Source organism: Carlito syrichta, unplaced genomic scaffold (assembly GCF_000164805.1).
Source record: "Carlito syrichta isolate Samal-C Ts95f unplaced genomic scaffold, Tarsius_syrichta-2.0.1 Scaffold304984, whole genome shotgun sequence".
NCBI lineage: Eukaryota > Metazoa > Chordata > Mammalia > Primates > Tarsiidae > Carlito > Carlito syrichta.
In genome coordinates, this window is record NW_007249080.1 from 481,630 (window position 1) to 497,552 (window position 15,923).

The window sequence follows — 15,923 nt, forward strand, 5'->3', positions numbered from 1 at the left end:
TATTTCTTGCTGAGAAAATCTTAATATTTCTCTGTAAGATATTTTTTAAAATACTGACACCCAGCAATATGGGCCAGTAGAGGTGACCACAACTAAATGTTCACTGTATAAGAAAAATAATTGTTTAAGTGTATTAAAAATATACATACTCTTTTTTTGTTTTACTCCTGAAAAATAAGTATTGGATTTATTCCCAAATAACACTTCCTGGGACAAATAAGCAAATGCTGCACCAGATTTTTATGGTCTGCATTAGGGGATACTTCAGAGACCTTTGTGGTGAGGCCTCTGAAACTACATTCTACCCTGACATGAACCATACTACTCATGGTTGACCTCCAGTCTTCCCCTAGCATAGGCTCTATATACCTGTGCTCCTCTCGCCTAAACAGCTGTCTTTTTACCATGACTCTAGTAACAGTGGTAAAGCATTAGACTTTTCCACTCTAACACTTAGGCTAGGCTGCTGGACTAACTCTGTACAACAGAGCTTAGTTATGAGAATCGTAAAGGAGGCATCTTGATTTCACCTCCTAGATCCACAGGCATTTTTGACTATCTATTTCTTCCTTGAAGATTCCAATTCACTTTCCAGAAAGTAGGATTTATTTGACTCTGGAGCCTGGAAACATTCTTTAGCAGATCAGCATGTAGATGCAGGGAGAAAAAACAACACTGTCTCAATTGAGAAGCTTGGGATAGTTTGGCTGACTCTAAACTCTAAACAAGAGAACTCTGACCTGTTCCATGAGGAAGGCTATGTAGTAACTCCTAGTCTCCTGAGTTACTACACAGTAGTAGGAAGGCTGTGTAGCAACTCCTAGTCTCTTGAGTTACTCCTAGTCTTGAGGTGGGGCATGCTTCCTGCAAGTAAAGAGGACTGGCTCCTCAACTACTGCTGTTGTTGTCATTATGTAACTCTATTTCTCCAATTATATGGGCATCACCACATCTCCCCACAGTCCTCCGAAAAATATACAATGCCTTTTGGACCAGGCCAGCTAGGGGTAAGACAAGGACAAAAGGGGAGGCTGTGGCGAGCAGGAACAGACATGCCCCATCAGAGGGGGCAGCTGTCATTCAAATCTAGATTCTGAGGTGAGTCTGTTTTTAAACAATCTGCCAAACAAAGATGACAGCTGGCCAAAGTCAGCAAGAGGGCAACAGTCTTTGAGATCTACTAAACACTATGCTCCCCCCTCCCACAAATAAGTGAGTTTGACCACTGCCCGCTATAGCTATTAAAATCTCTCTTCTCATGTGCTGAACTGCAGAGGAACGGGGGCCACAGAGCTGTCTTAATGGCAGTGCGGTGCCATCGTAAAGGGTTGTAGAGTCAGAGGAAGATTTAAATAGCTGCATAATGCTAGGGAAATCACTTGGGCAAATGTCCCTGCAAAACAGAGACAATCGTGCTGACAAGATGCTTCAAATAGAAAATCTGCAACAATATTTTAGCCCAGTTTACAGCACACAGTAAATACTCAGTAAATGTCACTTTTTAATATTTATATAATTTATCCTGTCTGCAACAAATGCATTCTTGAGGACTTACTCACTTTTTCTACAGTATAAGCACTGCTGGCCCATAGCAGAGAAGTTTTATTTTAATTATTTTCATTTTAGTGAAAAACTGACAAGGAAACACATAAAATAAATATAGTAGTTTCACATACATTCAAGTGCAAGAAAATTATGCCAGGAAGTTGAGGTAGAGTAATGAGGGGAGGAAACAAACCTAGAAAAGGCTCTTCTCTGGAGGCGACACAGGAGGTGAGACCCAAATGACAAGGAGAAACCGTAGTGTGAAAATTGTAGGGTCCCTGGTAAGTAAAAGCAGCAATATCAAGACTCCTAGCAGGAAGGACCCTGGTGGTCCAGGAATAAGAAAACCAGTGTAGCTGGAGAAAAGGACTAGAAGGTTAGCAGAGACAGCACAGACTTCTCCAAAATGGTTGCCAAGGGTTTACAAACAGCAGCCTTATGTTCAATGCAAAGGTAGCCCTGCTACCCAACTGCTTTTCTGCAGCTTGAAGTCGCCACACTAGCACTTTAGCACCAAAGATGTGAAAGGGGCACAGCAAAGAGGAGGCATGGGGTCATCCAACAAATAACTGTTATCTTCCTGGATTCATTATTCAGTGAATACTTTTAAGGCTTCACTGCTAAAATGCATTGTATCCCACACCTTGCATGAGTTCCTTAACTCTGATCATTTTGAGTTGTCCCATCTGTGAAAACTCCAGACACACTTCTGTCCTCTGCTACAGCTCTCCTCTGCTGGATACACTCTTCCCTCAGACACCTGAATGGTGTGCTTCCTCATATTCATCAAGCCTTCGCTCAGACATGGCAGTTCCCCCTTATCTGCAGTTTCACATTCCAGTTTCAGTTACCCATGGTCTGAATATCTTAAGATATTTTGAGAGAGAGAGAGACACCATATGCACATCACCTTTATTACAGTATGTTGTCATAATTGCTTTTATTAGTTATTGTTCACCGTTTACTGTGCCTGATTTAGAAATTAAACTTTATCATAGGCATGTACATATTAGAAAAAATGTAGTCTATACCATTTGCAGTTTCAGCAACCACTGAGGGTCTTGGAATGTCTTCCCTATGGATAAGGAGGAACAGACTACTGTACTACTTTTCCCACTGTATTCTCCATCCCCACGACCCATTCGGCTTTTCTTTTTTTCATGAACTTACTGTCTTTCAGCATACTGCTTAAAGCTATAACTTCCTCCCTTCCCTATTCTAGAAGATAGGCTCTACAAAAGACAGGGGTTTTTGTCTGTTTTGTTCACTGACATATCCCTGAGTGCTTAGAAGAGAACCTGGAATACAGTAGTAGGTCTCAGGCATAAGTTTATTAAACACAGAAAATCCAGCCAGGTATGGTGGTTCACACCTGTAATCCCAGTGCTTTGGGAAGCCAAGGCAGGAGGATCACTTGAAATCTGGAGTTCAAGACTAGTCTAGGCAATATAGTGAGTCCCTTCTCTACGAGAGAGAGAGAGAGAGAGAGAGAGAGAGAGAAGCCTCCATTTATCTCTCTTTAAAATATATGTGATTTATTTAAGAGGCCAAAATCCGCATGGAACAATCAACAAATACATTTATTCTTCTAATATTATATTACTATATGCTCTGACCAATTTCCCTTTCTCATTTCTGAACAGTATTTCATGTGGAATGCAGTTTCTGTGGTAAACTTTGAGTATGTATACAGTTTCACTTTCATTTCAGGTTGGAAAACAAAAGATCAAATATATAGCTTTCTTTCCACCCTCCCGAGGCCATGCCTATCTATGGCTTGGGTCAGAAGTTTCACTGGAGACAGGATTCTTGATTTTATTCTTCTCCCATCTTCTTCTCCCTCTTTTTTTCCCTACTGTGTCCCCCAGGATCAGGATTGAGAAGGAGGAATGAGAAGAATAGGATGAAGTTGTCTTAATTAGTGTTCTCATAACCAACATTCTGGAAGGCAGAAGGGCTAGATTTTTATGGTCTGCATTAGGGGATACTTCAGAGACCTTTGTGGTGAGGCCTCTGAAACTACATTCTACCCTGACATGGACCATGCTCCTCATGGTTGACCTCCAGTCTTCCTCTACCATAGGTTCTACATACCTGTGCTCCTCTCACCTAAATGGACAGCTTTCTGGAGCAAGGTCTTCAGAAATCTCCCATGTTTACGTAACTGCACAACTCCTATGCAGGCCACAAGTACACTCAGCATCCTTGTCCCACTGCACAAAGAATATCCTAATACTTTATTTCTGCCTAGCCACTATGGTCAGATCTCTGCCTTCAGAATTCTCCAGGTCCCATAATTCTTCAAAATATAAGAATTCAAGATTTAGAATATACAGACACACCCACATGTGCATTCATGTCTGCATAAGTGCATGTTGTGTGTGCATGTGTATGTGTGTGTGTGTGTGTGTGTGATGAATTTTGAGGTAAAAAATGTATCTGTTGGGGAATGTTCAATGAACCATCTGGCCTCCTATTAATAAGACCTTTGAAGCTGTGTCCCACACCTCTCTTCAAAACATAGTTGTATTATATTGTTCTCAGTTTTGAGCTTGTGTTAAATTCTAAGAAAACACAAAAATTCCTATTTTATATTATGATACATATAAAATAGAAGTTATCTGCAATTAAACTTACAATTATCTAAATCTAGGTATATCACAGCCTGGGAAATATAAATCTATGTAACATAGTAAGAAAACAGGATTAGGAGGGTCACTTTAGAGGGTTGTGGAGGGTGCGTCCTGTATAAGGATACTCTAAAAGAGGGATGTTTTTTCATGTTGTGATAACTTTGTCTATTCCATATCAGAATCTTAATTAGCTTGTAGTGGCCCTGTCAGCCTATAACATGGTTTTACTTTGACACTGGTATTATAGAATTAGTCTTACTATTTTAGTCTGGATTCATTTTAAGGGATTGATATCAATGAAGCACCTCTAACTGTCTCAAGCCTTAGCTGTACTTTGGAACATGAATGGACTATCTTATTGAACAACTTCAAATCCTGCCATTTCAAATCCAGAAAGAGAGCAATATCAGAGCCTACATAAACAGGCAGGTGGTGCTTGTAAATGCAGTCTACTATGATAGAATGTACCTTCAAGCTGCTCACATGTATAATGTTCTATTGCCCAAACTACAGAGCACAATTTGAATATCTGCAATGTTGTAAGATGAAGCAAAACTGGACTTACCAATTTTAACACATCCAGGTATCATTCAATATGAAAGAAATTTACAGGCTTAAACCTGGAAATAAATGTACTTTTTAAAGGAGGCAAACAAAACATAGCCAAACCAGTCTAGGAAAAATAAAGATTGTATCACACTCACATCAATTCAACTCTGGCTTTAAGTGAAAGGAAAGAAATCAAAAGATGCTGACTGAGTATGCTTTTCTCTGGAGACATATTTCAATGCTTTCTTGCAAAAAGAGAGGGAAAAAAAACTTTAAATAAACATTTCATTTTTTAGTCAGAAAGCTTGTCAGATAATTCTAAATATATGGATTGGTTTTCATTTCTACCCTAATGGAAAAATGAAATAAAACTTCAAATCAGAGGCTTTTGTGTTAACTTGGAATTTTAAGCAAGTGATGCCTGCTTTATTTTAATAAAGAAACAACATCAACAAGTAACTTAAGAATGCACTGAATGCATTCTTCCACTGAAATTCTGAAAATATCACATGCTGTGAATGCTAAAACTTAAATAATTAGAAATATATACATAAGAAACAGATGGCTATGTCAAGCACCAATAACCCGCCTTGTTGCTAGTATGCTAAATGTCAATGCCCATGTTCAGAAACTGCTATCATGCCAGATAACCTTTGGAATTTCACAGTATTGGTCAAACATGCAAAGCTAGAGTGAAATACGAAGAATATATCTGCTTTGCAATATCAAAAAGGAAAAGGATCTGCAACTTTATGAATAAATTCTACCACCCCAAATAAATAATGAAGAAAGTCCAATAAACCAACAGAAACAACACACAAAGGTTATGTTCACAACCATGTTACTTGCTATAACAAAACTCATTCATCTTTAATCCTTCATTTTCTTCTGCTTAAACTTTCCACATTTAATCTTAATCATCTTTCTTTAAAATTCATAATCTAATCATTTCACACTTTTTAGGGGCATGATAACAAAAATACCAAGGCAGAACAAAGACAGGGAACAAGGTATTAATCCCCAATCTGCCGCTCTCTGGAGGCTTCTGAATATGCTTACTCAGGAACAACGACAACAAAAAGACTACTACTGAAATCACAATATATCATTCATGCAATTATACCCAACATATGATGTTAACTAATGTTTTGATGATTAGAAAGTAAAAGGGACCTGAATATTTGGGAGCAATGAAAATACTCTATGTCAACAGCCAAGGGTCACTATAGCTTCTAGATTGTCCAGCCTATGGTTACTCTGCAATCAACAGTGCTGTGAAGTCAGAGAGACTCTATTCTCTATAGCAATGTGCTTTTGGTGGGGGCTTCAGCCTGGGAAATTATGCCTGACCTATTTTGCAAGGGGGTTTGTTTTAAATTATTATTATTTATTATACTTATAATGCTATTAGGTTTTTAGAAGTTTTTTTGTTCTACATCTTTCTAAGAGTCCATACTGGCTGATGTAGCATTGGACTACTAATGCTGAATCAGAATATATTTATAATAAAAAATAATGGCTTAAATGTTTAAGGATGTGCCATTAACATGAACTGGTACTGAGTTGAATATAAGCAGTACGTTCAGAGGTGCTATTCTTAATAAGTAATCTGCATTGCTTTCCTTATGCTATACAGAAACTCAAGAATGTACATTTCCTTGGATAGCATCAAAAATTGATCTAGGTAATTACATACTATATGCTGAAAGGCAGTATTAGAGAAAAGGGTAGAATTGGAAACTATGATTCAAGATTCAAATGACAGCTCCAAGATTTACTCGCTGAGTGATCTTATCTTGGGCAAGTTATCTAAATTATCTGGGCCTTAGTTTCTTCATTTGAAAAGTGAAAATAAGAGTACACACTTCAAGGTATTTGCATGAGATTTAAATGGCAAATTACAGGTAAAATGAAGAGAATAATGTCCTATCAGAAAAGGTAAATATTAGTTATTGTAATTATTATGAAGGTCATTCAACTGGTCCCAGCTTCAATATGATTATATCTTGTGGGTTGTATACATATGCACAAAACATATATTCACAAACACAAAACACCACATATAAATACACTCATATGTATGTGTGTGTGTATATATATATTATATATATGCATATAATACACTTACAAATAATTTTACATGGTCATGTTATTCAACTATCCTAAAGAAAAGAAAGCTGCAGATTTGCTGAGGTTGCTACAATTTAAAATGCTGCATGTTCAGTCAATTTTTGCAATGCTGTCTTAAGAAATTCAGCAATTACATGGAATCTGGGCAAAATTCTGCAAGAACAGCTTTTCTTCTAAATATATTTCCAATATGAATTTGATTATTAATCAAATATTAGCATATCTTCTATATATTGAGTCATATTCTCCTGGTAACTAATTTGCTGCTTGGTTATAAAATAGAAGTTTTAAGAGATAAATAAATAACTCTTTCAGGACATTAAGAGGCTTACAGGACAGGTTTCTTAAAACAATACTTAAACCCTAAGCAAGCAGGTGGTTGTTCCCATGAACACATGCTCCACAAAACAAGACAAAACAAAATCCACGCACAAGTTGTGTAATGTTTTAATAATTACAAAAAAGTGTTCAGATAAATTAAAACTAAAATGAAGAAAGCAAAAAATAATGAGCTATAACAACACAAAGACTTGAATCTTTATCTTCCCATTCACATGCAGAAAGATTTCACAGTATGCACATTTTCCGAGTCACTGAACCCCAGAAGAATCTGTTTCTTTTATGATCCCATTTATGGTTCTTAAATGCCACAGCTACAAGTGTCCAGTTTTGTATCTTTTGTTTTATCCTGATTAGTATTTTATTACCTGTATCTTATTTGCTGCCTGAAAAAGTCTTTGCCCTGGCTTCCTTACCTACATCCATCTTTTATTTCATCAATTAAAAAGGGATCTCAACACTGATTTCAGTTTTGTTCTCTGGCATCTAAAACATTTCACAAAATCAATGATATAAATGGCAAGCTTCCCAAAGATTACTTGACCTATGCAGGATTAAATATCATTATTACCTTAAATATAATACCAATGAATGGAAATGCAATTTTAATAATTAATATGGAATAAAAAGGTAATATAATTCAGTACAAAATATTAAGCTTCATTCCCACATTTTCTTATCTCAGATAGGGGAAAAGATAGGAAGAGAGGCTCTAAGTCTAGAAGATTGAATGTGACTATTAAGACACTTTAGAAATTGGTAGAAGGTTTTTAAAAATTAACTACTTTTTAGAAAACAGTTTCTCTTTTCCTTGTTATAAATATATCACTAGACTGATACCCCTTTTCCTGAACCTGGTAAGGGTCATCAAGGAAAGGTTAGAGGGGGGTTGTTACAGAAAGATCAGAGTGCAAAAGCAAAGCACACAAAAAAGGGAAAACCATGAATTCAGGGTGAATTATGTGAGCCTTCCATCTACTGACACTCTTGGTATTATCATCATGCAGTGATCCCAAGTAACCACACCATCTCTTCCTTTTCTTCTCTGCAAAACTCAGCATCTATGAGTAGGGCAGCATTCACCATCATTACTATTTTCCACATGTTTTAGATAAGGAATTTGAGATTCAGCATGAAGAAGGGGATTGCCAACAGTCACAAGGTGGATGGCAAGGATTCAAACCAGGATATGTCCACACACCCAGCCAAGCCTTATAACCATTCCTCCCTATTACCATCACAGTGCAAGGTCACTCAGGTCAGTATGCTTATGTGCTATCAGGATGATGCTGCAAAGGTAACTGCCATTCAGCACCAAACAACACTCACTGACGGATATTCTAGATCTAAGTAAGCCATGCTCCCTGTATGTCTGATTTGTAACTTAATGCATCTCAGCAAGAAGCAAGACACTATCATTACTTTTTAACACTAGCTATTGGATAAACACAATTGAGCCATAGAGACATTACTTTTAAAATACGCATTTATGAACTCAATAGATGTACTATAAATCACACACATATACATCTTAATACAATTTTTTATGTTTCCAGGCACATGTTCCTTCTTCTATTTTACATTAAAGCTCTCGCTCAAGCCTCTCCTAGTTTCTAGCATACATTAAAATTATTGAATTGCATATTATAGATATGGGTGAATTCAGGACATCCCCATTGCTTTCTGATTGTTAGGTTCTTACTTATTTTACTTGATCAGTATAACACATAGTACCTAAAGTAGGTAGAACTGAAGGACAAAGAACAAATGGCAGCTACCTTACCTGTTTAAGAGCCTTTTTGGTGTGTTGCTGAAAGGAAGACACTAACTTGCTTTGCACTGCTGTGTTAGTAAGGCTTGAATCTCGAGTGGAAGATGCTTCATCAGTTACCTGCTTTGAACAAACTAGAAACAGAGAGATAATGATATTACTAATTTGAATTCCTTTTTTTATATCTACTGTAATTATTCACTTGGAGCTTTTCTCTAGCTGAAAATGGATACCTAAAATAAAGCAAAAGAGCACAGCAAAAAGAAGAGTATCTAGACTTGAAGAGGAGAAACCATCAAATAATTATGTGGCCAAAGTTCCATTTAACCTTTTTAAGTCTCTGTCCTTACCCACTAATTGATAATAATTTCTGTGTCATAGAGCTATCATATCTGCCTCAAGAGTTAGGAGTCAATAGATAATATCTGAATTTGAATATGGAGATTGGGAAATGCATTATATTCTGAAGATTCTGTCCAAATTAATGAAATTGTTTTAAAGCTACCCAGCCTCACAGGTATTATGATTCTTCTATTTAGAATCTATTACCTACTGGGACAGTTTATCTCTCCTCTGGGCTAAGTCATATAGCATAGAGAAGGAAAAATGGAATCTGAGATTATTTTCTAGACAATTATTTTCAAGACAGTGATACTCTCTGCAGATTATAATATACTCCTGCCCATTTTTAGCAGTCAGGCTTTCCTTCTATAGAAGACATTTTCTTCCAAAAGTCTGACATTTAAAAGAATCAACCTCTCTTTGACTTGGATGATCAAAGAAAGCCCACAGATCATTTGAAGCCTGTGCTTGAGCTAGAACTCTGCCTTCAGTCCTCCTCAAACGGAGACACTTCTGAGTCCCCTTCTGACTTCTCAAACTGAGGGACCTTCACACTGAAATGGCTTGGGCAGAAACACAAATGCAAGCCTTTTTCTGTATACACTGACAAGGAGTCTGGAAAATCAAAATGAGAAGTACTATGATTAGCTGCAGAATGCAGGCAATGGAGGCATATGTCAAAGGTAAGAAGCAAGAATTCAGGTGGAAGAAAATAACCTGAGAATATGTTGTAAAAGTTCAAAATATGACTTTATAAGGGGACCAGGGTTAATGCAAATTCAAGAATATCTCCCAAGTAATGATAACTGGGGAGAATTCTGACTTCAGTTTTATTTCTTTATTTTTATTTTAAAGATATGAGGTATACTTCACGGGTGACTTGAGTTTTAAAGGAAAATGAAGGAGGCAAAATTATTGTAGTCAAAAATGTAAGCATAGGCACATGTGCAGCATTGAAGACACTCAAGTTGCTTTTGACAGACTCAATCACACCTTGCCTGAGGTGAACATATGGTCCACGACAGAGAATTTTGAGGGAAAAAAAGTTAATTAAATTGCTAATACAGAAAGTCATCAGAAAGACAAATAAACAAGTCTAGGAAAATAAAATAATTTTTAGGCACTTTCTATACGTGATCTCATTTAAACTTTGCAGCTGTCTCTTAAGACCAAAAAAGTATTATCTCTATACTACAGGAAGAAAATCAGAGCACAAAAAAAGCTAAATAACTTGCCCATGGTCACATAGCCATTTAAACAGCAGTGATGGAACCCAAGACAAGTCCATTCCAGTTGCTGAGCCCATGACTTTTTTACTGAAGACATTTGGCTTCAAAAATCAAGACCTGATACAAAAAATTTCATGTCTAAAGAAGTGTAATTTGGCTGGGCATGGTGGCTCATGCCTGTAATCCCAATGGGAGGCCAACGCAAAGAGGATTATTAGAGGTCAGCAGTTTCAGACTAGCCGGGGCAACATAGTATGTGGTGGCACATGTCTGTAGTCCAAGCTACTCAGGAGGATGAGGTGGCAGGATTACTTGAGTCCAGAGGTTTGAGGCTGCAGTGGACTATGATCTCACCAGTATACCTGCCTGAGTGACAAAGAGAGACCCTGCCTCTATTAAAAAAAAATTAATTTAAAAAGTATATTTTAGTTGCTTAGTTGCATGGTATTGGAGTAGTGAAACAAGAATTTAACAAAGGCAGGGGAGAACAAGTCAGTGAGTCCCAGACATTAAAAAAAAATTGAGAATGGTGGGTGAGAGTGATGAGCCCAGAAAATACTATGGTGGAAGTAACAAAAAGATTAAAGGAGAGATATGGTGAGAAAAGTCCTTTAATTGAAGATAAGGTAACTTTTTACTTGACACTATATGATATTTTTCCTTAAGACCATCTAAATGTTCTAGTTAGAAAATACTTTATAATATTGCTTGCGTAAACTAAGGTTTCTAGGCTTCTCTTCTCAAAATGATCACTAGAGTAAATTGTAATACTTTGCTAAAGCTTCTTATCAATAAATATTAGAAATAATCATCAATTTATATTCTAAAGATAAATCTACTGTTTATACTGACTATACAGACAGCCTTTTCAATGTCTCTATGAAGTATGACAAACTGAGATGGTGACAGAAAGGTGGCCGAAGGGATATATAATTCCAATTGAACAGACCTAACATAAGCCCAGCCAAAAGGTAAGTGTGCATTAGCAAAAAATGTTTTATTACCTTAACATTCTAAGATTGGCATATCTACCTCAAAACTGGAAACCTACTGCTTAGTTTAAAAGGAGAATCAAATACAGTCCATAGAGATTAGGAAATTTATGGAAAAATAAAAGAATTATTCTGTATACTGGACATCTACATTCAAATGTACAACCAATTTGTTTAGGAAATGTTATTATTCCTTAAGTCTTTCAAAGATATACCTCAATACAGCAGAATTAAAGAACAAGAAATTGTGACCTAGTGCATGTATAATGAAAAGCTTGTTTCTTCTTTTCAGACCGCTACACAAGTGGCCATACTTCCTGAGGATAACAGCTGCCAACCACACTGTGTATATTTCTTTCTGACATAGGAAACCATCAGATTTTGGGATACCTATTTCAGTATCAACAGATATGCTTTACATACTTTGGTTTAAATTTATGATGGCACTGTGTTGACAGTGATTCCCATGCATTTACATATGTTGTTTCCAAAAGGAAGATTAGGTTCAATTTAGAGCCCAGAACTTCAGAGGAGGGGAAGGACAACAGAGTTGAAACAGCATTAAGAAATACTAAGAAGTTTGTTTTGAAAATGATTCATCTTCTTTTACTCAGCTTTATTTGCTTTCTGTTGCACTCCATTCTAGAGCCAAGTAAAGCATCATGAGTATTCCTGTACCAGGTAGTCATTTTTCTCCCTGATCTCTCTTTCTGGAAGTTGGTCCTGACACTTATTTCTCTGGATCAAACCATTTTTACTGAATTAATTACTTCTGATACAATAACCATAGAACCTTAAAAAAAAGCAAAATGTAATGGAAAATAAAATATATTGGTGATTGCTCCTTTGGGTTAAAAAGGTTAATTTTTAAGGGAAAAATCAAGACAGGAAAAAGTGGATGGGGTTCACTTGTAATTTATCCATAGGCTTCACACAGTGTGCTCATATACATTTTTAAAGTACTGACAAATTATGGACCTTTTTCATGGGTATCTGAGTTGCTTTGTTCATTCTTTTTTCCATGTATCTGACATGAGGATGGCTAAATCTAAAAACACTTCTTTTCTGCAGTCTAGTTGGATTGTGTGGGTTCATGCAGATACGTATTCTGACAAAATGCAAAGTTTTCACTTTTACTTATTCTCTGGGCTTTCTTAATAATAGATGTGATAGATAAATAATGAAGAGCTCATTTTAAACAGTTGCTTGAATATTTATCTAAGGAACTGAGTTTGGCCTCTAAAATATAAGCCAAAGGAAAAAAATAATGTTAAAGAAAGGATCAGGGGAAATCCTCTGCATGTAAAATTACAACAGAAGCCAGGAAACCGAAGAATTAGGACAGATGTTTTACCCAATAAATATCAAACATCGACATGCAGCTTAGAAAGTGATAGCTTCTTGGCATTCAGGACAGAATGGGAGCTGTTTTTTCTAACTGTGCACTGGCATGATCACAAAACTAATAGCAGGATATTATACTTCAATATTCTACAAGACAGTCTGCACTTTTGATAGGTGGCTCTTGAATGGAGTGCAAAGAAAGCAAATAAAGCTGGGTAAAAAAAGATGAATCATTTTCAAAACAAACTTCTTAGTATGTCTTAATGCTATTTCAACCTATCAAAAAACTATGAAAAACTGAAGATGAGGAAACAAACAAAAAAGACCATTACTACTTCTCCCTAGAACTTTTATCATTCAGCATTTTAAAAAAACAGTATAGAAATACTATTTGTTTGTATTCTGCTTGCCTGTCAAAATTATGCAAGACAAAATCAAAGTTAAAAGCTAATCTGATTTTAAATTTACCTCTCACCTACCTCTACTCTCACTCATCCTCCCAAACCCCTCCCTTAAAATAGTCTGTTTAGAAGATCTGCCAGGCTAGGTGGCTCAGCCTGTAATCCTGCACCTTTGGGAGGCTGAGGTGAGTGGACTGCCTGAGCCCACGGGTTCGAGACCCACCTGGGCAGCGAGACCTCATCTCTACAATAAATAAAAAATCAGCCGGGCGTGGTAGCCCGCGCCTGTAGTTCCAGCTACTTGGAAGGCTGAGGTGGAAGGATCGCCGGAGCGCAGTGGGTTGAGGCTGCGGTGGCCAGGAGTGGCCACTGCACTCCAATCTGGGTGACGGAGTGAGACTCCAACTCAAAAAAAAAAAAAGAAAGAAGATCTGGGAGCAAAGGAAGTGGAAGATAACAGGTAGTCATGAGACAGCTTTGAAGGCTAGAAAACTGGTGACTACTCTAGCAAAACTATGGACTTCCATCTCTTTTCTCAGTGTCTCCAAGTTGTCTTTCTCCTTCCTTTATATTTGCCATTCAACTTGAAAGTACCATTGAACTAGAAAATGTGGGTTAATGCTCATACCTTAAAAGTTGAGTGCAGCCGGGCTCATTGGCTCAGCCTGTAATCCTGCGCCTTTGGGAGGCTGAGGTGAGTGGATTGCCTGAACTTGCGGGTTCGAGACCCACCTGGGCAACTTGGTGAGACCTCATCTCTACAATAAATCAAAAAATCAGCCGGGCGTGGTAGCGCGCCTGTCGTTCCAGCAACTTGGAAGGCTGAGGCGGGATTGCCGGAGCCCAGCAGGTTGAGGCTGCGGTGGCCGGGAGTGGCCTGCACTCCAATCTTGGTGACAGAGTGAGACTCCAACTCAAAAAAAAAAAAAAAAACGTTGAGTACAAGAGAATATATAGGTGGTATTCCCTCCTAATTTAATTACTAATCTGCTGGCGGACAGGTGTATAAGTGGACACCCACAATTCTAACTTTGATCTACAATCCAAGGTACAAAGAAGGGAGCAATCAGAATGCAAATTTGATTATCTCTATTTCTAGTCTCACATTTTGCCTGCCTTCCCAACTCCCACTCTCACGGATTCAGTCAATCGAGATGTATTTCCCGAACACATCAACTTGCTGTGTTTGTTGCACTTGCTCGGACAGTCCCTCCTCCAAACGTCCTACCCCATCATTCTACCTGGCAGACAGTCTTGGCAAATCAAAATCTGAATTGCTTCCCCCACATCTTCCCTGACTATCCCAGTCTCTGAGGTATTATGCTTCCTTGGACCTAGTGTATGAATTCATGACAATCCCTACAACCCTGATGCTGTTGTCTGCCTCAGTAGCCGCAAACTTGGCAACACAAGGGCTTACTTATACGCATGAAACAGTTGATCTATTCATGTTTATTAAATGTAACAAAAATTAAGTTCTTATCTAAAGTACATTTTTTTTTTTTGAGTCGGAGTCTCACTCTGTTCCCCATGCTGGAGTGCAGTGGCATGCTCACGACCACTGCAGCCTCGACCTGCTGGACTCAGGAGATCCTTCTACCTCAGTCTTCCAAGTAGCTGGAACTACAGATGCATACCACCATGCCTGACTAGTTTTTGTGACTTATTGTAGAGACAAGGTCTCACCAGGTTGCTGAGGTTAGTTTTGAAACCCGGGCTCAGGCAGTCCTCTCAACTCAGCCTCCCCACATGCTGGGATTACAGACTGAGCTATCACGCCCGGCCAGCACATACTTTTAAAATTAACTTCTCAGTTACAATTTCAAATAAGAATTTACGAAAACAAAGGTCAACAAAGCTACTTTTCTATGGAAAAGCATGCATAAAAATGAATTGTTTTAAATTTGAAAACAGAAGTCTTCTCAGATTATTTTTAAAAATTAATCTAAAGTATTTAGGGAAAATATAAAAGTCAAGCTATAAAACTTCCCATGCCAAATCAATGGAAAGTTGCTTGACCTGTCATTAATTATAGATGTATTTCCCTTTGCCATTCTTACTCATTGCCTTATTTTAAGGGGAAAGTCACCGTTTTGTGATTTTGCATAGGGAAATAAAAATAAAATTTAAAAGTCAGAATTAGAAATCTCAATGCTTACATAAAATGGCAGAAGCTGTGTAGGCGCAGAACCACAACACAGATCAGAATCTGTACATTACACAGTCACCGCAACACAGATATTTTCTACTATTAATTGCCATATGTCCCACTGAGCAACCTGATAAGTAACAAGTTCAGAAAATTGGGTGTTCAAATTCTAAAGAGACAAGGACAGAAGCACCCTTTGATAGAATTTCATTTCTATCAGTTCTCTTTCTAAAAACTCCTTTTCAATTTTCTGAACAATCAAACTAGATACGGTCAAATCACAGCAGTTCTTTGTATAAATGATGCTGACATAGACTATAGGCTTGAAAAAATTTTTATGAATAAGAAACTTTAAAAATACCTAGTATATTAGGAATAGCATGGTGGCACATTGTTAAAATTCAATAACTATTTTTAAAGTTTGTGTCCCTTTAATAAACATGTGAATAGAAATATTACAACTTTGTAAAAATAAAAACAGATTATCTCATGCCAAGTG

The 15,923-nt window shown here is 37.3% G+C and overlaps 1 protein-coding gene across 1 annotated transcript in view; it reads right to left on the reverse strand.

Annotated features, from left to right (window-relative positions):
- The window catches only part of ASXL3 (additional sex combs like 3, transcriptional regulator), a 149,847-nt gene that overhangs the window by 83,648 nt on the left and 50,276 nt on the right, over positions 1 to 15,923 (reverse strand). Inside the window, exon 4 of the mRNA XM_008061042.2 lies at positions 8,980 to 9,101. Coding sequence (XP_008059233.1) covers positions 8,980 to 9,101 — 122 coding nt within the window. The remainder of the gene's footprint in view (positions 1 to 8,979; positions 9,102 to 15,923) is intronic.